This window comes from Rhinolophus hipposideros (assembly GCF_964194185.1).
Source record: "Rhinolophus hipposideros genome assembly, chromosome: 10".
Classification (NCBI taxonomy): Eukaryota; Metazoa; Chordata; class Mammalia; order Chiroptera; family Rhinolophidae; genus Rhinolophus; species Rhinolophus hipposideros.
Genome location: NC_138056.1, coordinates 58,382,159 through 58,407,007, shown reverse-complemented (window position 1 = coordinate 58,407,007; position 24,849 = coordinate 58,382,159). Strand labels below are relative to the sequence as shown.

General features: G+C 45.7%; 1 protein-coding gene across 1 annotated transcript; it reads left to right on the top strand.

Moving 5' to 3' along the window:
• Positions 1-4,719: 4,719 nt before the first annotated feature.
• On the top strand, positions 4,720-14,200 carry FZD4 (frizzled class receptor 4). Its single transcript, XM_081063655.1, has 2 exons — positions 4,720-5,328; positions 7,706-14,200. Exons 1-2 carry the CDS (start codon positions 5,044-5,046, stop codon positions 9,032-9,034), a joined length of 1,614 nt encoding a protein of 537 aa, XP_080919781.1. The 5' UTR covers positions 4,720-5,043; the 3' UTR covers positions 9,035-14,200.
• The last annotated feature ends 10,649 nt before the right edge of the window (positions 14,201-24,849 follow it).

The following is a 24,849-nucleotide window of genomic DNA, read 5'->3' as shown; positions in this document are numbered from 1 at the left end:
TCCTTCTGGAACCAGTTAGGTTGTATTTTGGTGGTCACCTACACTCAGCACATAATAAGCCTTCTCTTTTGCTGAAGAATTAGGACTTATAGCCTGAACCAATCATTTCTTTGTTCACCAAGTATCTATTGAGTGCCTTCTATCGGTCAGGTAGTGTTTCTCTTTGCCCTTCAGGAGCAAAACGGTGAAGAAGACCCAGCATCTGACTTCAGAGGTTTGTGAGGGAGACCAAACAAAGAAACAAATAAAACAAAACCCCCCAAAACAAACTTATAATAGAGTAAGGGATCTCAAGAAAAAGCACTGAACTATAAATAGGCTTGTTTTATTATGGGTCCCATGTCTTAATCTCCTCCGATGTGACTGTAAGTTCCTTGAAGGCAGGGACCACCTTTTGTATGTCTGCATATCTCCCAGTACCCAGCTCAGTGACATGCCCACAATAACCCATCACTAAACATTTTCTAATGGTTTGACTGATAACTATGGAAATGAAATGAGGTTGTGGAGGTACAAAGTGCATTTACATTATTTTTTGCCTCCTGCAAAGGCTCTTGGTTGCCCATCTATATATTAAACCAACAAATAAGAATGTCCCATGTACCATCTTATGTGTGGTGGGAGGAATAGGGCTTTGAGTCCTTGATATGCAAGAGCTCTGTGGTCACTGGATTCTTCTCTGCTGACTAGTGGTACAATGGATAAGAAGGTTTGGCTCTGCCACTTAAGAGCTGTTAATTAACCCCTTGGGGCCTCTCATTCCTCCACTTGGAGCAAGATTTCTGTTCCATTCTGCTTTACTTAGTATACACGTTTTTGTTTTATAACTAATTTGGGTGCAGGGGAAGATGTAGCACCCAGACTATCTATCAACTGATGGGATGTGGCATGGCTTCTCCCCATGCTTCTGTTGTTCCAAGGTAAATTTGCAATCCTTATGAGGTTTTAGTCCCAGTGAATTCTCCCCTCAAAAACTAAAAAGGATAATTATGAACCACTTTCTTGCATTTTCTATCAAGACAGCTCTTTGTGAGTTCTAAATGTTCCGTCCAGAATCAAAGAAGCTGATTTCTCCATGAGTGGTTGGAATAAGACTTTTCTTGGAAGCTACTGAATATGGATTAGTTGGATTGTTTTGCAGAAAGTAAAAAGCAGGCTGTGGTGACTACTTCAGCACTTAATTGGGTTAGCAAAAAGCTGCAAATGAGAGGTTTTCCTTAGGAGGGAAAGGATGTTTACGCCTCCCCCCCACCCAGGTGGTGGATGTTAACCTAAACCCTAGTCTTCCAATGCAGTCTTTAATTTAGGAATAATTACAAGAATCTATTAGAGCAGAAGATGTCAGGTTGAAAAATTAACACATCACAGGAGTTAATTAGAATCTAGCCTCTCATTAGATGCAAATGGAGAGCCCTCCAACTGCCCACCGGCCCCCTGAAGTCATGTTTGTTGCAGCTCCAAAGTGTGCCGCATGCATGCATCTTCACTACTCAGAGAGTGGATGGAGGAAGCTGCCCAGGCACTCAGGCTAGAGCCACTAGGGGTCCATGGCCGGCCCTTTAGGTTCATAGAAGGTCCTATTCACATGTTCCTATCTCCTACTCCTCTCCTAAACGCTCTGCATGTCACAGGGTGGATAGCCCTCTACCTGCAAGTATTTTCTGCAACAAAGACAAACATGCCATGCCTGTCACCAGGAGCAGACTGGCGACTATAAACCGCTCTGTGAGAGGGAGACTGAGGGGCTCCAGGCCATTCAGACTTAGCTCTAAGTTGTGGTCTTTGTTTTCTTTCCACATTCAGACTGAAATGTGATTCCCCTGGCTTTCTTTTTTGGAAAATACCTGCCATGAGCTCCATGCCGGGAAAGAAAAGCTGTTGACAGGAAAAGCTTCTGACCGGGAAGAGGCTTCTTCTTTGAGTGTTCTCAAAGGAGACAGTTGCTTCAAGCAACCTGAGGCAGGGATGGCCAGGGCCAGGTATAAGAGGCCCAGATCACAAAAGGGTCATCTTTAACTACCGAGTAAATTGAGTGTCAAGAGTTTCCTCTATGAGAGCAGTACCGTGCACTCACTGCACACAGACTTTTGGGCCAGACAGACATGCAACTAAGTCCTTCTCTGTCACTTACTGTGTGATCTTGGGTAAATTGCTTAACCTCTCAGAACATCAGTTTTCTCAAGATGTTGTGCAAAATAAATGAGATAATACATATGTTAAACATGTTACATAGTATCTGGCACAGAGTACGTTTTCTATATGAGTTATTTGTTGCTGATTTGATAATAGTATTCCTTCACCCAACACTAATGATATTCTCTCTGTGTATCAGACCCTGTGCAAGGGACAGTGCCTGCTCTTTGACCTTATGGAGGTCATTGTTTAATAAACCATGTACACATATATTTAGCGCAAAGCAAACCCCCTTCCCCTCCCTCAAGTGTCCCAGGAGACGTGCCAGTTGCATACTACCTCTGCTTTGTGGAGTAGCTCAGAATCTTGCAGGTCATTCCTCTTTGAGCAGCCCTCCAAAGTTAGCTACCTCTACTTTCAATTTGCCCCCGATACTCTCTCTGTGCACTTATCACACTGAGTTACAGTTATCTGTTTATTCTCTGTGTGTACCACTAATGTGGTGCTCATATTCTGTTTTGTATTTTTAGTTAGGAACCCTGTGAGTTCCTAAAGGGTGGGGATCTTCTATTTATTTAACGCATGCATCTAATCATCTATTCATCACTGTAGGCCAATGGTCTCATGTATGACTCAGCCCAGGCATACAGAGCATTCGACCCTACTGCTGAGTATGTAGATTTTTCAGCTGGAAACTCTTCTGGGGAAACAACCCAATTTCCCATCTTTGAAAGGCCTCTTGTGAGCCCTGGTTTGGTTGATCTTTCATTTTCTAACTATCCCTTTGGTTCTAGCCTCAGTTTCTTCATCTTTTCAAGGGACTCAATGGAGTCTCCTTCCCTGGGAGGTGATGATGATGGCTGGAGATAACGCAGCTTCTATGTGCCCTAAACAGTTCTAGGCACAGAGCCAAATACCAAAAATGTTGACTCCATTCTTGCCCTCAGCCAAGTTTATTTGCCAATATAAGAAAACTAAAAATACAAAACAGAATATGAGCACCACATTAGTGGTACACACATCCTTCCAACTTACATGCAGCCTCTGCCATTTGACAGACTTAGCTGAAATGGGAGGATACAAACACGCATAAAATCATTGTCCCTGTCACCAAGCCCTAGGTAAACAGTGGCAAGTGTGGGACAAAATGATCTCAGAAAAAAAGGAAAGCTCTTCGCCAGATCCTCAGACCTGGGCTGCTGGAGATATCGTTTGGCACCATGCTGGCAAGCAGGAGGCTGTCCCACAATAACCAAGGTATTTAGCACTTACTATGTGCCAGACACTGTGTGAAATGATTTACAGGCATTCTCTCATTTAATTCTTAGAACAACTGTGTGGGGTAGACATGAACTTCCTCATTTATAGTAGATGGCCAATTTGAGGCTCAGAGACACGCAGTAACTTGAGCACAGTCAAGTAACAAGTAAATGGTTTAGGAATCCACCTGCTGAGGGTTTCACTGGCTCAGTTGGGAATCGGACAGGGTGAACGAACACAAAGCTCCGTCCCAGGGGGTGGGGGTAGGAAGAGCTAGGAATGAGACGGGAAAGTTGGATCCAAAACCCCGGTCGCCTGATCCCCTGGACCCTACGCAGGAGCAGAATAACTTAGAAAGAGATGCAGGCTTCAGAGGAGGGATGCCTGGGACACTGGGAGAAGGGAGCACCTTCTTGGCCGCCCTCACCCCCCTCCTCTTGCGCAGGTCAAGCCTCTCCCCTCCAGCCCTCTCACCCTCCCAACCTTATTTAGAAACCGTGTCCCCGAGACAGGAAGGGCGGCGGGCCGAGAAGCACGGAGCGTCCCGGTCTCATTTCCTTTCGAATCCCCCTGTGGAATTTCATTTCATACGGTGAGGAAATCGGAGCGGGAGAGCGTCGGCTGCTCGGCTGCTCCCGGGCGCCTCCCCCACTCGCGGCTGGAGACAGGCCGCTCCGGAGCGCGGGTCGGCCCAGCCTGGGGGCGGGGAGCGGGGGCCGGGCTTCCAACCCAGCCAGTTAGGGGTGGAAATAGCAGCGAGCTCTCGCCGTACTAGGCACCGTGCGAAGCGTTTTGCGCATTAGCTCTAATCCTCCTAATGCTCTTTACGGATGAGGAAACCGACGCCCAGGGGTTGAGCAACTTGCCCAAGTCCACACAGCTGGGGTTTAAAGTCACAATCTTGGTAAACCCACATCCCGTGTTCTTTGTGTACGTTTCTCTGCCTGACGGGGAGGTGGCCACCGGCGGATGTGACAGCTGGAAGAAGTACAGGCCCGGGAGCCGACCTATCTGGGAGCATTGCTCACCTGGAAGAGGAGGGGGCAGGCGCGCCCGGCCGGAGCAACGCGGCTCCATCCCTGCCTGGCCCTTGAACGCCACGATCCCGGTGGGAGCCGAGCGGGAGCCGGGCAGCAGGGCGGGGCGCTCGGGACAGGGAGAGAGGAGGGACCGCGGCGAGCCGCCGGGGGCGGGGCCTGGCCGCTGCTGCCGCACGGAGGCCCCGCCCCCGCTGCCCGCGGCGCCGCGCCATTGGCGAGGTGCGCTGTCCGTCTCGTGCCACTACCGCCCAGCGAACCCCTAGCACCGCGGAGGGCTCGAGCAGTTAGAGCGGCGCGGCGCTGGCTGCTGGCGGGCTTCGGGGAGACTCCGTGCGGACGCGGCCCGCGTTGGGTCGGGGGCTCGCCGCCTGCAGCCATGACCCTCGCATTCCGTCCCTCGGCTCTGGCCCTGGAAGTCTAATATCCCACAGAGTTGCGCGCAGCTGCTGGAAAGCCGCCGCTGCCCCCTCATCGCCCTTGGAACCGTGTCACACTCTGCCCGGGAGCTGGGAGCAGCGCGGGCAGTCAGCGCCCGGGTGCAAACTGGGGGTGTCTGCTGGAGCAGCCCCCGCCGCCGCCGCCACCGCCGCTGCTGCCCCAGGCTCTGGCCATGGCCTGGCGGGGCGCAGGGCCGAGCGTCCTGGGGGCGCCCGGGGGCGTCAGTCTCCGTCTGCGGCTGCTGCTGCTGTTGCCGCTGCTCCTGGGGTCGGCTTGGGGCTTCGGGGACGAGGAGGAGCGGCGCTGCGACCCCATCCGCATCTCCATGTGCCAGAACCTGGGCTACAACGTGACCAAGATGCCCAACCTGGTTGGGCACGAGCTGCAGACGGACGCCGAGCTGCAGCTGACAACTTTCACGCCGCTCATCCAGTACGGCTGCTCCAGCCAGCTGCAGGTGGGCGCCCCCACCCCCACCCCTGGCGGGACCCCTTGGGCAGGGACACCCGAAACTAACTCCGTGAAGCCCCTGCCAAGTCGAGCCCCCTGACCCTTTCCTAGGCTGAAGGGTATAACTATCCTGAAAAAATGACTTCCATCCCTACCCCCACTTTTCTGTCCCTTCTCAGGGACTGGAAGCCAAAAACGTTGTGTAAGTCATCTGGCCTGCGAAAGAACCCACTCTTACACCCCGCCCTTCCGTTTTTCTCCCCTGCCCACCCGTGTCTGGCCAAGCCCCTAACCCCAGTGGAGCTGAGGGTTATCTTTGCCAAGGACTCTGGCCGCCGCTGCTCAGTGGGCGAGTCCCCGGCAGGGCAGCCAGCTGCAACTAAGACTTGGAAGGAGAGATAAGGAACTGGGAACCTCTCCCTCACCGACCTCGTTTCTCCCCCATATTTTGGGGTGGTTTAGTAAATGAAACAACACTGCGCGGTTTTCTGCGGAATGGCCCCTCCTCGGGTCGTCCTGCATGACTTTAGAGGTCACTCAGGAAGGAATGGTTGGATTGGCTTGAGTTCATTTGTTCTTCAGGGTTGAGGGCAGGTTTAGTTAGTACTTGGAGGGGGAGAAAACACAGCTTGGGGGGAAAAAAGTGATGGTATGGTTAAGCTCCAAGAAGAAGGTAATTTGTATATTGAAAGATTATCATTATTATTTTTTTGCAGTCATTAACAATTTTAAAGCTTATGTAATGATACAAAAAATGTTCATCCTACAACAGTAAGTGAAGAAAGAATTTGCATATACTGGGTGATTATAATCTTCCAAAAACAACAACCAATTCATTGGAAAAGAAAAAGAATTGAAAGGACGTTTTAAAAAGTGTTAACACTGGTTTCATTTTGTTTGGCGAGGCTATGAGTGATTTTAAGAAATTCAGAAAAGAGAGAAGTTGCGGGGGGAAAATAGGGGATAGTTGTCCAGGCTAAAAGCTTCCAGTATCTGTGGTTCTGGTTGCAACTTCTGAGAGATAAGAAACAAGCAGGCAGCTTACTTACTAGGTGCATGTCATATACACAAATATACCGTGTTTCTCCGAAAATAAGACCTAGCCAGACAATCAGCTCTGATTTGTCTTTTGGAGCAAAAATTAATATAAGACCGGGTCTTATATTAATTTTTAATTTTTGCTCCAAAAGATGCATTAGATCTGATGGTCCAGCTAGGTCTTATTTTCGGGGAAACAGTGTGTGTGTGTGTGTGTGTGTGTGTGTGTGTGTGTGTGTGTATATATACAATTTTAAAAGTTTTTTCAGAACTTTTATGTTTCTGTGTTTTCAGAAAGATAGTTGGGATTAGACCCATTGCTGGTGAAATGTCCCTTTGGAAGTTTCAGAACTTTAGAACTAGGTTATCAAAGCTTAAGAAATGATCCTCTAGCTCTCAGTTTGGAAACAGAACATATCCTGACATCAGTGGCAATTTTGTTGGAGGAACAGCGTTTGCGGGGATATATATTTTTAATTACATGTATCCTGGGGAAGCAGCCAAATTGTTTTGAAGGACAAGACTGGATCCCTTTTCATGCTGGAAAATAGTTACTTGTAACTCTAGACTTCATAGACAACATCTGTAAGGAGCCAAGCAGACTGTTTATCAATGCTGGAGGAATTGAGGACAGCAACTGGACTCTCCCCTACTGGTATTGCAGTTTCAGGGACTTACCATTTATATTTTTCTATTGTGCTTTATTATTATTCATTATGGAAACCTGACCAAACAAACCCCTTGGCGACTAGAGAACTTAACCTGCATCCTATTCTTGGATGAAACAGTGTCTTAATTAGGACACTTTCTCTTTCACTGTGGGACTGATTAAAAAATAATTTTAAGGGATAAAATAGAGACAAGAGAGAATATTAACAGGAGAAAATCTGGATCTACCTATTTTTTAACGTTTATTTTAATGGTGATAAAGAAATGGGGGTAAAAATAAGTCACCCCAATCATCGAAATGCCTGAGTCATTTGATTAGTCTGTTCTGCTCTTTCAAATGGTAGCTGAAAAAGAAGGGAGACACAAAGTCAGTTTTTTAAGGTGTATTTATTTCTTTTAAGTGCTGTGCAAAAAGGGATTATATATTTCTTTGGGTCCTTTTTATACATTTTTATTTATGTTCTGGGAAGGATTACTAGGACCAAAAGAAGAAAAGTGAGTAAGTGACAGATTACCAGGCACCCTTGTTTGAAGGCAGCCTAAATGGTCGGATTCCCTATAGGCTGGTTTAAAAGTAGATGTGTACTTTGACTGGAAGTGTACAACTCAGCTTTGTGCAAGCATTCGATCATGCTTCCAAGTCACTGTTTCCTTTGTTCATTTCATTACTTTTCCAGTTCTTCCTTTGTTCTGTGTATGTGCCAATGTGCACAGAGAAGATCAACATCCCCATCGGCCCATGCGGTGGCATGTGTCTTTCGGTCAAGAGACGCTGTGAACCTGTCCTAAAGGAATTTGGATTTGCCTGGCCGGAGAGCCTGAACTGCAGCAAATTCCCACCACAGAATGACCACAACCATATGTGCATGGAAGGGCCAGGTGACGAGGAAGTGCCGTTACCTCACAAAACCCCCATCCAGCCTGGGGAAGAATGCCATTCCGTGGGAACCAATTCCGATCAGTACATCTGGGTGAAAAGAAGCCTGAACTGCGTTCTCAAGTGTGGCTATGATGCTGGCTTATACAGCCGCTCGGCCAAGGAATTCACCGATATCTGGATGGCCGTGTGGGCCAGCCTGTGCTTCATCTCCACCGCCTTCACAGTGCTGACCTTCCTGATCGATTCTTCCAGGTTTTCGTACCCTGAGCGCCCCATCATATTTCTCAGTATGTGCTATAATATTTATAGCATTGCTTATATTGTCAGGCTGACTGTAGGCCGGGAAAGGATATCCTGCGATTTTGAAGAGGCAGCAGAACCTGTTCTCATCCAAGAAGGACTTAAGAACACAGGATGTGCAATCATTTTCTTGCTGATGTACTTTTTTGGAATGGCCAGTTCCATCTGGTGGGTTATTCTGACACTCACTTGGTTTTTGGCAGCGGGACTCAAATGGGGTCATGAAGCCATTGAAATGCACAGCTCTTATTTCCACATTGCAGCCTGGGCCATCCCCGCAGTGAAAACCATTGTCATCTTGATTATGAGACTAGTAGATGCGGACGAACTCACCGGCCTGTGCTATGTTGGGAACCAAAACCTTGATGCCCTCACAGGCTTTGTGGTGGCTCCTCTCTTCACCTACTTGGTGATCGGAACTTTGTTCATCGCTGCAGGTTTGGTGGCATTGTTCAAAATTCGGTCAAATCTTCAAAAGGATGGGACAAAGACAGACAAGTTGGAAAGACTGATGGTCAAGATTGGAGTCTTCTCAGTACTGTACACGGTCCCTGCCACCTGTGTGATCGCCTGTTATTTCTATGAAATTTCCAACTGGGCGCTCTTCCGGTATTCTGCAGATGACTCCAATATGGCAGTTGAAATGTTGAAAATTTTTATGTCTTTGCTGGTGGGCATCACTTCAGGCATGTGGATTTGGTCTGCCAAAACTCTTCACACGTGGCAAAAGTGTTCCAACAGATTGGTGAATTCTGGGAAGGTAAAGAGAGAAAAGAGAGGGAATGGTTGGGTAAAGCCTGGGAAAGGCAATGAAACTGTGGTATAAAGCTAGCCAGCCTTCACGCTTTCCAAATTTTGAAGGGGGAAATGCCAGCATTTTGATGCAAATGCTACTAAAAAGTTTCATGCAGCGAATCTCAGTTTGAACAAACTAGCCTCTCAGTTTGAACAAACTAGCCGCACAGTTAAGTGACCCCCATAACCTACCATGACTCCCCTCCTTCCCCCAGCATCATAAAACTAATGATTTTGCTTCAGACTTTGGAATGATCCAAAATGGAAAAGCCAGTTAGAGGCTTTCAAAGCTGTGAAAAATCATAACATTGATCACTTTAGCAGGTCGCAGCTTGGAGCGTGGAGGTCCTGCCTAGATTCCAGGAGGTCCAGGGCGGCGCTGCTTTTCCCTGCAGGGTGGGATTTGAGCTGTGAGTAGGTAACTTGCAGGGAGAAAGATTAACTTTTTTAACCCTTTAAAAATTTAAATACTAACTGGGTCTTTCAGATAGCAAAGCAATCTATAAACACTGGAAATGCTGGGTTCAGAGAAGTGTTACGAGAGTTTTATAGTTTGGCTGATCTAACATAAACATTTTTCTGTGGTGCACTGTCTGCTGTTTAGAACTTGTGGATTGCTCTCCCAAGAGCTGGTGTCAGAATCTTTCAGTGCCTTTGTCATAAAACAGAATTGTTTGAACAAACAAAAGTACTGTACAAACACACATAAGGTATCCAGTGGATTTTTCTTCTTTCTCTTCTTAAATTTCAGTCTGTTCAAGCTGCTGCTGCTTTTTTCATTTTACATTAATGACTCAAAATAGGTATTTTTATAGGAATTTTTGCACTGCAGCATGCCTAATGAGGGGGAAAAGGAAGGGTGATTCACTTTCTGACAATCACTTAATTCAAAGGAAAATGAGATTTACCAAGTCGACTTACCTTACCGACCCCAGAGACCTGTTGCATTGAGCAATGGGGACTTAATATATTTTACTTTGTGTGATTGCATCTATGCAGACGCCAGTCTGGAAGAGCTAAAATGTTAAATTTCTTGGCAACTTTGCATTCACACAGATTAACTATGTAATTTGTGTGTGTCAATTACAATTAAAAGCACATTCTTGGACCATGACATAATAGTATACTCAACTGACTTTCAAACTGGTCAACTTGCATTCTCAGAATGATAGTGTCTTTTTTTTTTTTTTCTTTTAGTATAAGAATGTTATCAGAAGAGTCTGGTCTACTTACCACAATGGAGACTTTTTCAATTTTGTACAGGGAACTAAGGACAGCTAATCCAACTACTTGGTGCATAATTGTTTCCCAGTAATTGGCAAAGGCTCCTTATAAGATTTCATTGGAGGCAGTGTGGCCTGGAGTATTTATATGGTGCTTAATGAATCTCCAGAATGTCAGCCAGGACCCGATTGGTTAGAAGGGAATAAAGTGTAGACCCATATGAAATGAACTGCAAACTCTAACAGCACAAGTCTTAATTGCCTTTTGCGGAGGTATCCAGAGCTTTTAAAATTTATGCTTTATGTTCCTTACAAGGGGTACCCCCTAGCAGCCTCTCAAAAGTTGCAGTTCTTTTAAAATTGTAACTGGCCTTTCTCTTAACCCGCCTTAGGCCTTCTAATCACCAGATCTCTGGGACAAATTGTTGACACTGTCACTGGTTGCTCTCCTTGTAACTCATACTTGTCTTTGCTTCAGCAACTACTTTGCCATGACTCATTTACTTATTTATTCACGCCCTCCCTTTTTTCAAGCAGTAGGAAAGCTCTTTATCACATTTCTTAATGGAAAACCATCTCTAGGGACTCAAAATTCCAAATAAGTGGTCAGATTCTGGAAATAAGCATGACTTTTTGTTTGTTTGTTTGTTTGAGCTTTATGCCCATGGTTTGACATTTTCCTTCCTTCTTCCCTCTATTTTTGTGTGGCTCTTGAGCTGTCTGAGGTGAAGATGCATATAAGGTCTGTTGCACATTCTGGAAAGGAAAGTCTTGGGGCTTTGGAGACAGATGCTAAGTGGGCATGGGGTGGGGGGGGCTGCTGTGTATCCCAGGCCTGAGTACCTTGGCTGGCCTCTGGGTCAGGGCTTCAGGAGCATGAGAAAGGATCCCCAGCAGGACCAGTTGAACTTCATCTGAGACTACATTGTCTATGAAATGTACAATGCGAACTCCCCGTGCTGCTTGCAGACAGTTCCCATAGCTGGCCAGGCCCTTGGAGCATGCACCCGGGGGCAGAGCCTGCCCTTACTCACGCTCCACTCTAGTGTCTTGGGAGTTATGCAGAGATGCTGGTCCAAGCAAGGGCAGAAGGGCCGTGCAGCCGGGCACTGGCCCTGCTGTTAGAGTGCAAGGGTTTGTAATGCAATTTTCTTTGTCATGTGTCAGTGATTCTATGACCACGGCAGCACCTAGCAGAGGGCCACACACAGAGTAGGTGCTCAATATTTGTGAATGATGAAAGAATAATACTAGCAATAAGAGTACTTGAGCGAACCTGGACACAGAATTGTGGAGCTCGTGCCCTGATAACTTTCTGGGTTTTACCATCTCTCTAACAAATCTCTTGCCTTCGCAGGAGGAAGTATATTTGATCAGAAGGCTGGATTAGTAGCCTTAGCAATGTCACAGGGTTATAGGCCTTTCCTTTCACATTCCAGACAATGGAGAGTGTTTATAGTTTCAGGAAAGGAGCTTGTGGCGAGGAGTCAGTTGCCAATTACCTTGAAGTGACTTCATCACCTCTTAAGTTGGTTTTGTTAGAAAAAAAGGGTCAGTTATCAGCACATTTATTGAGTGCCCACTGTGTGTAAAGCTCTGTGTTAGGCACCTGAGGGGATGTCACGGAGGATAAGCTCTGTCTTACTGACCTAGATTGGTGGTGGTGGGGGGGGGGGGCTCCTGGGTCTGCTGAACTTCGCCGTTGATTTCGGGAAGGTACACGGGTCTCTGGATTGCCATCTGTTTCACCGTCTCCATCCCATGAAACTCTTCCTGGGTCTTTCTACCTTTAACGCATCTCCCATCACTTCCCAGGATTCTCTGCAAATCAACGACAGGGGTTTTGACAGCGCATCAGCTCTGTTTCGCCATGGTCTCTGTGGAAATCCCCTAGGAAGACTCTGAAAATTGGCTGTAAGGACATGAGCTCCCACATCTAATGTGGCTTTGGGGACAGGCAATTCAGGGCACGGGGAATTCCACGTGACTTCTAGAAGTAAATTTGTGGACAGCCTCTTGCTAGAGAAAAGGTTAGGGTTGTTTTTCTTTCTCTGAAATCGAGAGTAAGTAAGTATGTTTGTAGCTTCCTACACAATGCCCTGGCCTCCAGGGATTTTATTCAGCAGGGCCCAAGTGCACCTCTGTCCAGCCCTCTCTCTGGCAAACTCCTTTCTCCTCCTTCGTAAAGGCCGCTCCTCAGGGCGAGGAGCATGGGGTAGGGTGGCACTGGCCAGAACCATCTGGTTGAGCTATCTGGTTGATTCATATCGTTTTCCCTCAATGGAGACCTGTTTCCTGATCTCTGAGACTGCTTCTGAGCTGGCAGCTTGCTCAGGGACCTGAAACCAGAGAAGGGGTAACACTTTTTATTTCCCTGCGGTGATCCCTCACTTTCCTCTCCCCAGTCACTCCCTTGCCTGCACAGCTCCCCTCCCCAAACCCAGAATGCGGGAAACTTCTGTATCTACTTCTGAACTATGACTTTACCCCCAGCACTCCCAGCTCTGTCCTCTCTGCCCCACCCCCCCCTTAGCCTCCTGATCACTGAATTGAGTGCTTACTGTGTTGGAAACCAAGCTGGAACATGAGGAGCCAAAGAGGAACTGGACAGCCTCAGCCCTAGAGGGAAGACTCAATTTAAAGGGCTTTCACCCGTGGGGTGCAATCCCTGGCTTCTGGTGAGGTGGCCTCAGCAGCAGTTAGGAAAGAGAGCCACATAGCACAGACTTGGGAAGGAGCCCCCCGAGAATCTATCCACATCCTGAATTTCGTTCTGAGATGGAGGAGATTGGAGAGGAGATTGGCCGTTTTCAGCCAATATTTTGAAGTCACTGGACTCTTGACAGTTCTTTCTGTTTCTTTATTGTGTTTGGGTTCAGAGTCCCTGTCTGGGTTTGTGTCACGTCTGGCAGAGGAACCAGGTTATCGTTTTTCCTCTGGGCCTAGGTCATAGATCCTGGAAACTCCTAGGCAAGCATTTTGCTACTACCAAGGATCAGATACCAGAGCCTTAAATAATGGATTTGGCTTCACTGTGGCCTGGTCAGAGCTCTCCGCTGCTGCCTCTTGCCACGCACATGTGAAGTGACGGCACACTGGACATTACTAGGAGGGAAGTGACCCCTGCATCCCCCGACAGGCCTCTTCCCCTTGGCAAGCCCAGTTGTCCTATAACAGTCTGTTCTGTTTCTGATTTACCTGATTTCACTTCTTCTTTGCATGAGCAAATTCCCAGTATTCGCCCAGGCCATTTGTAAAGGGCCTATTTGGGGTCCTGTATGAGCCTCGTCCTCCAAGCTTTTGTAGCTCCCTGATCCCCTACACTATTCAGTACGTGACCACTGTCATCCCAGAAGACTTCTGAGAAGAGGGGCCTGAGCGGCCCTGCCCCCTGACTGCTGAGTCCACCTTCTCTCCCAGGTATGCACCTTTCCACACCCTGCTAAGGGGCTCGGGCCCTGACTTGGGCTTTGGGAGGGGCAGGCTGCTTTCTAGGTCTCTCCCAGTGGGGCGTCTGGTGGTTCTGAATTTTTTCCTACCTCACAGGGATGTTGTAAGACTTATAGGGCCTGAGGATGAGGGTCCCTTGACCTCTTTATGGGAAGGGTGGAATAAATACCAGCTGTGATCCGTGAAAAGATGAAATGTGACTCAAGCTGCTCATGCAGCGGTCAAGCTAGTGTGCTCTGTGGCCTTTTCCTGGACCCCTGTGCCACCCTGCAGCTCCAGCCACCTTGAGGCCAACCTGGGGACTTTCAGATGTTCAACATAGAGGTACCAGGCAAACCCCGGCTACACATGCCCTGAACGAATTGCTGAACATCCAAGGCAATGGACCCTGCTTTTAAGGATGTACAAACGTATGTCTGCATTGATGTCTGTACTGTAAATTTCTAATTTATCGCTGTACAAAAAAAAAATAAACTTTGCTATTTAATTTTTGTATTAAAGGAAAATAAAGTTTTGTTTATTACCTGGTGTGTGATTTGGCATATTCCTGATGGTGTATCCTGGGAAGCACTCATACCCAACAGTAAGAAATAGAGAATTTGGTTTGCAGGGCAAATTGAGAGCCTCTTTCTGAGAGCCTCTTTGTTTCTTTTTTGCTGGTGCTATTTTTCCCCTCTGGGATTTCTCCTGGGTCAGCAAACCCCCAGGATCCAAGGTCAACAGAATTTATCACTATTGTGGTCATCAGTAACACTCCAGTAGTCACATGATGCTTTGGACATAACTATAGTTCCCAAGCTGTCAGCCCATGACACCTCTTGGCATTTCCAGTATGTGTGGCCATTTTTATATACCCTCCAAGTCCCTTTGACTTAATCTAGTGGCCTGAAAAATGTTTGTCTATCACTGCTAGAGCCTCAGGCCTCTTAACAAAGGGGGAAGAGGTCTTTTTGTTTTATTTTTTGACTGTAGATTTTCATTAACCTTTTTTTTTTTTTTTCTGGCTATACAGTAGTTCTATTTTGTGTAACCGACATGGGAGTATGGCGCATCAGTCAGCCAGGAAAATGACTTTTTCAGCCAATTTTATAAGTTGGGGGGCTCTGTGTCCCCATATCCAGAAAACCCATCAGACAAAGCAAAATCAAAGCCATTATCAGGACACTGCCAGGACCTACGACACAGATACAAAGGGAAGGGGACTCACTGCCATTGGAGATGTCTGCTGATGTTCCAGAGGAAAACATCTGCCCTCTGGGTTTGCCTTCAAATTGCTTTCCACCCATTAGTTTTACCAGTTCTGGTGTGAGTGAAAAGCCTCAGAGCACAAGGATCTGCAGTACTGTTCTTCTCTGGAGATTGCGATTGTACTTTTTATCTCAAACCAAAAATGAAGGGAAGCATGTAATTTAAATTCTCTGCCCTGTAAGACATGCCATGTTTCTCATTTTTATTACCTGCTCATTAAGTAGTTATGAAGTTAAGGGAAAGTCAACACAATCTGGATTGAATTCATAACTATCCCTTGCACTTGTAGAAATACTTTCCATAGAGAAAGCACTTTTTTAAAAACATAATTTCATTTTTTTCTCATGGCATCGATCAAGTAAGCCGGGCAGGCATTGCTTTGCTTTAGAGAGGAGAACTGAAACTTCCCAGAGTGTAAGGGACTTGCCCAGGGTACCCCAACAGAAGGTCGGTGGTTGGGCAGCCAGGTCTTCTTATGCCTAAACTAGGGTTTTGTTTCACACTCAGGTGTGGATTGAACAGTGTCCACCCAAAAGACAGGTGGAAGTCCAAACCCCCATACCTGTAAATGGGAACTTATTTAGAAATAGAGTCTTTACAGACATAATCAATTTACGATGAGCTCATACTAGATTGGGGCAGGCCCTAATCCAGTGGCTGGGGTCCTTATAATAAGAGGGCAATTTGGACACACACACAGAGAGGAAAACACCATGTGAAAGCAGAGGGACGGATTAGAGTGATGTACCTGCAGGCCAGGCCAGGAACCCCAAGGACTGCCAGCAACCACCTGAAGCCAGGAGAGTGGCGTGGAAGATGCTCCCTCAGAGCCTCCAACAGGAAACAACTTTGCCAAAACCTTGATTTCGGACTTCCAGCCCCCAGAACTGTGTCTACTAGCCACCAGTTTGTAATGGCAGCCCTAGGAAACTCAGACCTACTCTAGGCCTCTGATTTTTTTTAATTCCTGCAAATAGTGCACTGGGAATGGATAACTGTTTCAAGAGGCAACTCTCAATAATAAGATCTGGGCACAAGCTCCTGTTTTTTAAGGATAATGTAGCATAATTACTCTGGTAAGTTTCTTTATCTGTAAGCTGGACACTCCTAGAATAACCCCCCCCCATCCCTGACACTCAACTGATTTGAACTGGTCTTGGCTGCTCTCCTGGCCACCCACCCCCAAGGGGAGCTCTTGTGTGCAGGGCCAGGACCTTGACTGGAATGTGGCCCAAGGGTTTTTAGCATTTCAGTTCTGAGAACTGATTTTTTTTCTCTTTCCCATTTTAGCTTTCACATGTAATCATAATTTTAAAGTTGAGCTGACTCCTGACAAAAGAGGTTAGCCTTGGCCTCCTGTCTTCCGAGATTCTGTGAACAGAAATAAACCACACTCAGAGAAGAAGGGCGTTGTCGTCTCCTCAGTTTTCCTGCACAATGCAGCTGGGTCGTAGGACTGGAGCATCTCACTAAAGCTTTAGAGACTGTTGGACATGCAAAGGTTTAGTGTAAAACGGCTTTCAAAATGGACCTTGGCCCCACCTGAAATTCCTAGAATTACTCTCTCGTCTTCTTCTGTCTCATCTTTAGGTGAAGAAAACTTGTGGATTTATCTGTCCACACAGCAAGAAATTCCGACTTCTCAAACTCCCAGGGAGAGAGAATAAAATATAAAATGTTTTACATTTCACATTAATCGCCTAATTTTCATCAGCCTTCCACGTGGTTTCCTATAAGTACCCAACGCTGTTTTCCACCAAGAACCTGCTTAATCTCCTGGCTAGTCCACCTCATCAATGCCTTTCTCTTTAAGAGATTAAATGATTGGCTCGCTACATTTTCTAAAATGCCTGAGGGTTGCATCATTTCACGTGATATGAGGTAAATGGGTACAGTAGAAAGCAATGAGATGGAATTGATAAGTCACATAGAAAATCTGTCCTAGTTCCATGTTTTCCTCTTATTCCTTTGCCTTTTCCTATGTGTTTCCCTTTGCCTGGAAGCCTCTTCCCGCTTTCTTCAACTAGATTTTGCCTATTCTTCCTTCAAGATTGAAGTCTTAGGTGATCTTTCCTAGGAAGACTTTCCTGACTCCCCCAATTGCCATGTCCGGCCTCCCTCTCCTTCTGGACAGAGGGAAGTCCAAGCCTCTGTGCTTTCAACTCTGGGAGCCTTCATTGTACTGTTCCTAATGGTCCATCTGTGTCCATCTACCCACTCGCCTGGGCTCTCTGAGGATGGCTCTGAGCACCCAAAGGTGCCTACGTGTGTGCCCTCAGTGCCTGGTACAGAATATGATTTCAGGAACATCTATGGAAGAATGGAAGTTAGTATAGGAGGGAGGAAGCGTTCTGCCTTTGTTAGGTGGGGAAACTGAGGGGCTTTGGTGACACACATGGCCAGCATAGGAAAGAAACCAAAGGCGGCAGCATGGGCCATTACGCAGGAAGGACTTTCTGGAAAAATGATCAGACAATAGCCTCAGAGAAAATTCTCTTGTCTCAGAGGTGGATTTCAGGATGATTACCTACCTGGTGTGCTGCTTAATGTTAAGTCATCTCTCTTCCACCTTTCTCCTCCTCCTCCCCCGCCCCAACAAATATGTGCTGGTAGCCTACTGTATGTAGAGTACAGGGAAGGGAGAGAGGGATGATGGTAAAAAAAAAAAAAAAAAAAAGCAACGCAAAAGACAAGGTCCAATTCAGAGTCCAAAAGTGCAGATGACAAAACAGAGAAAGAATTTAGTTGTTATTAACAAGCTTAAAACTCCAAACCTGGAAAAACAAATCCTCTACTGCTTAGCAAATATTTGTTGAACAGATGAATGAGGGTCCGTCACGTGCCAACCACTGTCCTGGGAGGGCACTGTGGGGAACAGCAAGATACACGAGACACACACAACCTTTCACTCCAGAAGTTGATGGCAGCACACCACATGTCCCCTCCATCCCTACCCCCTAAAGGATCCATGCTCCTAGTCCTATCACATTTATTATGTAATTGCTTCCTAACCTAAGTTCCAGGGCCTTGTTGATTTAGCTTGGACAGAATAGCTTCTGAGTACCGAGTGCAATAGGAAAACATTTCCTAAACATTTGTCATCTCACCATTTGATCCCTGAAAGGATACGTTTGCCTCAGTAGGTAAATGTGTGTATAGTGAGGGCATGGGAAAGAGGAAAAAGGGAGAAGGGTGGATCCCAGGGACCGTGACTCTCGTAAGACTTTCGTCTGCTTGCCAAAACCACCGTCTGAATTCAATATATACTCTTAGAAAATAAAAATTAAAATTTACTTATGATGTGCCATCGGAGACATTTGCTTATCAGATCAGCCAACTGCCCCCACCTGAACATCTTTTCTAGGACATATGTTGATTTATAACATTTGCACTGAGTAGGTGGTTTGTGCAGGTGTGTCTGCCTTGTATCCTCTGAGCCTTATTCTCTTGCTTCTCTCGTGTCATAATTCTGTAAATCCAAAGAGACTGCTTTATCGAAGTTAAAAGAATACATGGTCAATTCTCATTCACTCAGAGTGAGAGGAATAAATGTGTGATCACCTTGGCTGAGAAATGCCTGTGGGGAGTTGTGGGGCAGCGAGTCGTTCAGTGTAACTGGAGCTTGAGATTCTTGGAGTGGGAGAGAAGGTGGGCCGAGGCCACGTTATGAAAGCCCTTGGAGGTTGTACTCTGCACCGGGCACAGGAGAGCTGGCCGACAGTTGAGGGCAAGAAAGGCTCTCATCCTTGTTGGTGTCTTACAGAGCTCACCCTGGCTGTGGACTGTGGGCTGGAGAGAAGGCAACCTGGAGGCCAGCAGACAGGGTTGGATGGGAAAACGTGAAGGCCTGAAAGAAGGTGGTGGCAGAGAGATGAAAAGGACGGGGCGATTTTCAGAGAAACCATGACACACGGTGTGCTCCATGGCACTGATCAATGAGCCGAATCTTTGCTTTCTAAACCGCCAGTGTTGCAGAGGCGAGGAGTTTTGTGTTTGCTCTGTACACCTGATACAGCACACTCCCTACCCTGAAAGCACAGATAAGCAACGACCTCGGCACCACAGGGCCCGGCAGACTGCAACACGGGCCAAGCACCCCTGGAGAGCTTGGGTTTCCCAGACTGAGACTGTCTCTCTCACAGTCCTCTCAGGTCACCATGACACCTTTTGCTGGTGGCTGGAAGGGACAGGGTCCATCTGAGGAGAGCGTCCTGTTTGGTTGTTTATGCAGTGCTAAGGGGCCCCACCACCTCTTTTGGACTCAGAGTTTCCTATCATGACATACTTCCTACAATAGCTGATACAAATTCCATAGTAAGGGCTTAATTTAGTACAAACTTTATCCCGGTCACGTCTCCCACCTAAGATTTTATTTCTTGACACAGTTTTCTTTGCCCACAACTGTTATCAGTAAGTCTGGACTGTCTAACCAGATCCACGGAAAAAGATATCACGGGCACACACATTTTTCCTAGTCCTCTTCCTTTTAAATCAGGAATTCTGTATAACATTTTCCATAAGTGAAAGAGAGAACCACTTCCTAGCTTTTCTGGTACTTTTTTTTTTTTTTTAAACAACAGACCTTCCTTTTGGATTTACATCAGCATTTAGCTAACTTCCTGAACACTTCACCCATTTCCTGAACTTATTCTGAGGAAGGGAAAACATCCTCCTTCAGAAATAAATGCAAATAATCGCAGAGATTATTTTTATTAAATAAATGGTGTAAATGTGATGGAATTTCCTGTGCGATGTGCGTTTACTATGGATATTTCAACAAAAATCTAGTTGTTTTGATCTTGTACGGTCGGTCTTATTTGCAAGTAGTCTGAAGAACTATAATCATTATGTAGATATGCAAGAGATGAGTTCTAACTTTTGCAATTTTCACTCTTAAAAACATTTGTAGCTGAAAAATCTGAACACTAGGGGGAATTGCTTTCTTTAGAGCAGCAATTTTGCAGCTTTCTTTTAAAACGGGGTGCTTCTGACACCTAGTGGCAAATAAGGGGAACACAGCTTCAGGTCCGACTTCCCACTTCATAGTGTCCCAGTAATTAGAATTTTTTATTTATGCATTTGCTTGGGAGAAAACACACCCTTTCCAAGCACTTCTTAATGGCCACACTGCCTAGTAATCTTGAGAAGTAGTGGCATGAAAACAGCCACCCTTATGCATTTCTGGGGATGTTCTCTCGATTAATATTTCCTCTGAGCCAGCCCACCACCCAGGGCTAAACTGGTTCAATTTTAAGAATAAATGAAAAATGTGAGAATTGGGGGAGGAATATAAGTATATCATCAGTATATACATCAGGATATCAAACTGGGGTCAGGTTTTTAAATGTCTTTTTATTTTTTTAAGGAAAGTAATTTCTCTGTATTTGTGAGAAGGCCTCCTCCCGTGTAGCCATCTTAGGGGAGAAGACTGGTATTTTTCTGGTGAATAATCTCATCGACATCTTAGAGATATATCTTAGGCCAATTGCCTGTCATTTCTGAATGCTTTTCTGAGTGCTTCTCTAGTGTTTGGCTACGGCTGATTTTTAAAGAGAGGTGGCAGGGATCTCACAGAATCTTCTTGCTCCCATCTTTATCCCCACCCCCACCTGGCAGAAGGCCAGCCGGGGCACAGATGGATATCTGGTCTCCTTGCACCATTCTCAGGAAGAGACTCCTTAATCCATCACTCAGGCTGACATTCTTCTTTTGGTTCAAACCCCTTAGTGTGATATTCAAGGTTCCCAGTATCTGACCCCTGCCCCTCTCTTCCGGCCTCACCTCCCACCAATTCCTCAGACATAGCCTATGTTCTAGCTCATCCCAACCACTACCAGTTCCCTGCACACCTCCTGTGTCTCCCTTCTCTGTTTTTGTCCATGCTGGTCTCCTAAGCCAGAAGACTCCTTACCTCCCTGGCCCTGTGCCCATTTTTCAAGACCCCGTGTAAGTGTTTCCTCTTCTGGGAGCCTCACATGATCCAACCAAGCAGAGCTGATCATGCCCTCCTGTATGTCACCTCTCAGCCTAGCTCACACACTCTATAATTGCACATGACGTATTACATTCTGTTGTTTCTATGTGTCTCTGCCCTAGACACCTGTGAGCTTTCCAAGGACAAGGATTACTCTTGTGCCTAACACCCTGGCTTGTCCAGATGCTCCACAAATGTTCACTGACATCTTGACATCAGCCATTTGTGGCTTTAGATTGTTCTACTTGGCTAAAGTGTTTTGATAGGAGCAGATTAGGAGTAGGGCAACTAGTTCAAGGTTAGAGTTGACAATCAGGAGAGTAGGTCTTTGAATATGTACAGAACCATTTATTATCCTAAATGACATCAGCCTTCACCCCTTGAGCAATATAAGATGGACTCACAAAAATAATCTCCAAGTTTCTGTCTGGGTCTAACATTGCAGGATTGCATAATTGGGGGAGCTACGATCGAAAACAGGGTTTTTTAAAATCTGGGGTCATTGCAAGGAGTCTATAACAGTATGCAATATATTGTATATACACATGTGTCTTTTTTTCTGGGGAGATGGTCCATCCTTTCATAGACAGGCAGGGTCTATGATTTCCAAAGATTAAATACCACTGATTAAGAATCATTGACCAAACGGGCGATCATAATCTCGACTGGGTCCATAGGAGTTGACACCTTCTTGAGTGCTTCAGGAGGGAAGCTTACAAACCAGCAGATGCAAAGCTCTTGTTGGTCTTTCTGCACTGCCTTTTGTTACAGGTCTTCTCTGCAATTTAAAAAGAGAGGCTAAGAGGCTTTTGGTTCTGTTCCATTTCCATTTGTGATGCATTAATATCCCCTTCCTTAGGTTCTAAAAAGTAAGGTGAGAGTGCGGTCAGAACCCTTGTCAGCCCAAGATTATGTATCTTTCCCCACAGAAAACATATGTCCTATTTTGGGAAAGCTACCTCACAGCGCCCACAAGTTCTACCCAAGTGGTCTACACTGGACCTTATGGGTAACATCAGGAAACCTGCACGTGAAGCATGACGCTGAAAAATTCTGCCACTCTGGTCTGGGCCTGCCAATTGCTATGACGCCTTTGCTCCTTGATGGGAGATGCCATATACAGAATGAATTGTGACAAGCAGGACAGGCTTCTTCAATGTGCAACCTGGGCAGTCATTCATGGCCCCATGCGTAGAAAGTCCTTTTGCTTTGTTTAATATTCTACTGCTGCCATCTTGACATTCTTAATCATATTTTAACAAAGGGCCCAATATTTTTACTTGGCAATTTGTCCTGAAAATTAAGTTGCTGGTCCTAAGTGGCGGCATATACTGAAGCAATACCATGTAATAGAAAGAGAATGAGATTGGGAGCTGATAGTTGGTGATTGAAATCCCATGTCTGTAACTTTCCGGCTGTGTGAGCTTGAGTAGGTTACTTAACCTTTCTGAGTTTCAGTGTTCTTATATCAAAACTGGTGATCAGAACATCTAACTTCTACAATTGCCGAGGCAATTAAACAATATTGATGAAGTAATTGGTAGTGGTTGATCATGACAACAATGATTTGAAAATAACTAGTCAAGAAAATGTGAAATACATTAATGTGAAAAGCAGATCAAAAAAGAAAACAAATAAAAAACCTACATACACAGACTTTTCGGTCTGGAAAGAATCCTGAAGATGGGTTCCTAGGCCAAGCTGTTTTCACCTTTGTTCTTTCATAGCACTTTGCACATAGTGCCATTAGAGTACTTGAAAATATTATATTATTATCATTTATCTTTAGTACACATCTTTTCCCCCATTAAACCTTGAGATCCACGGAGACCAGGGTCTGGGTCTATCCTTTCAGAGAAATTTTCAGTTCTAACAAGGCCTGTAACAAAGTACATGCTTAATAAGTTTTGTTGGAAGAAAACACCTAATTCATTATTTTATTTTATAGTAGAGAAAGCTGAGGCTCAGAAAAACTCGATGAGTTGCCCCAGCTCACAAAGCTTGTCCAGGACTGGAGTCCCCTCTGTTTTGAAGGGATTGTCTGGGGGAGCCTGTGTGGACCCAGCCCTTGGAGCTATTAAACATAGTCTTTATATCTTGCTGAGCAGCAATTATCAGATTATCTGGAAAATAGTTGAGCTTTTTATGTAAGTGTATACTTATTTATGTGGAATAAAATGTCAGAGGGGAAAAGCAACTGCTGGAGCTAGAATCTATTTGTGTCTGTCCAAGAGAACTTCTGGAGAAGAAAGCAATCCATCAGATCACCTTTACTGAGCTCACAATTCCACGACAGCTCAGGCTCCCCTTTTTCCTTCCCCAAATCCTCCCATTCGTGAGATTATCTTCTGTGATGCTGCTGTCCTCAATGTGATTGATCACCCACCACTATCTTGGGGACCTGAGAGTGACCTTCTGGATGCATTTGTAAGAAACCAGCTTGGAAACAAAAACAAAAACTCGAAGGCATCCTCTGGTTGGCCTGAGATAAGGGGACCTCAGAGTCTTTTTTCATTAGCATTAGCCTGGCAAAACAGTTCAAACAATAAAAAAATCCATAAGAAAATATTCTGCTTCCAGGGACTTAAAAGAGACTTCTCATTTCACCCACCCTGTCAACATGATACCATCCCTATGTAAGAAAAACAAATGTGTTTGTGAGAGGAGGAGAGGAAGGGAGGTAAGAAGAGAAGGAAAGGAGATTAACACAGAAAGGGAGGAGGGTGGAGGGAGGAGAGGGGTAATGCAAGAAAAGATGAAGAAATAAACAGAGCAAGAGACTGAATGTATTTGGAAAGAGATGTGGGACTAATATTTACCTGAACAATGCCAGGAAGCGAAATCAAATCATCAGGGAGAGTCAACCCAAGTCACCTTGCTAAGTTCAATCGCTGTGATAATAATTCTCATGCTGGGAAGAAAGCAGTGGGGTACAGTGAAAAGATCTGGGTTTGAGTTTTGGCCGAGAGGGTCATTTGTGATGTGAACAAGGACATGTCCTTTCAAGTCCGAGACCTCAGTTTTCTCATCCAGAAGTGGGGGAAATAGATGAAATGAGACATACGAAAGTAATTTGAAAAAATAGAGTGTAACACAAGAAAACACAGTCTCAAATTTACACTCAAGCTGGATTCATTCCACTTAAATCAAAACAGGCTTTGACATGCCTCCAGCTCTGCTTTTCATGGGCTCAGTAAAGTTTTCTACCTCATGTTTTTAAAATAAATACATACATAATCCAGTGATCTCGTCACATTATTATGCTCAGGTGAACTCATTCCAAATCATGATACAACTCTGAAATCACAATATAAAAAGAAAAAAGGCACATGGTTTTTACCCACCATTGTGCAACACACTTCTTTCAGTGGAAAGGGCCGATCTGGTTAGGAAAGCTATCTGGTTCTGATGCCAGTTCTGCCACTGGAGAGCTGTGTGACCACAGGCAAGTTTCTCAGCCTTGCCCACCCTCTCTCTTTCCACCTCTGATGCGAAAGCACCTCCCTCCCTGGGCTGTCACGAGGACTCGTGCTTAGTATGGCTTCTGGCATCTGTTAGAGTGTCTGTCTATGTTGACCGTGGCTGTACCTTCAGTCCTAGAACCGAGTAGTTGGGAAATACATGGTACTTTCCCTTCTCCCTTCCTCTGTGTCACTCCTCTTTCCCCATCCCCACTCCCACATGATCAAGTGTCTCTCCATTGTCCCCAAAGTAATGCCTTGGATCTGAGTGGCTGAGCTGCGTACTGCTTGAGAGTATTTCTGTGAAGGCTTCAGCTAGGAAACAAATCCGCTACTTTGTGATTCTGTGTCCTGGGTGTCAGCAATGAAACCAGACTCTAGATAACTTATAGAGAAAGGAATTTATTGACGAGATATGGGAGGATAAAGAGAATGAGGTGAAGAAATGGGTGGAAATGAAGGGAGATTCTTGTGCTGGGAAGGAAGCAGT

Excerpts from the sequence above, each read along its gene's own strand:
- FZD4 (XM_081063655.1), top strand. The coding sequence starts at position 5,044 with ATGGCCTGGCGGGGCGCAGGGCCGAGCGTCCTGGGGGCGCCCGGGGGC. Across the intron at positions 5,329-7,705 it reads GCTGCTCCAGCCAGCTGCAG|TTCTTCCTTTGTTCTGTGTA; the intron begins GTGGGCGCCCCC and ends TTACTTTTCCAG.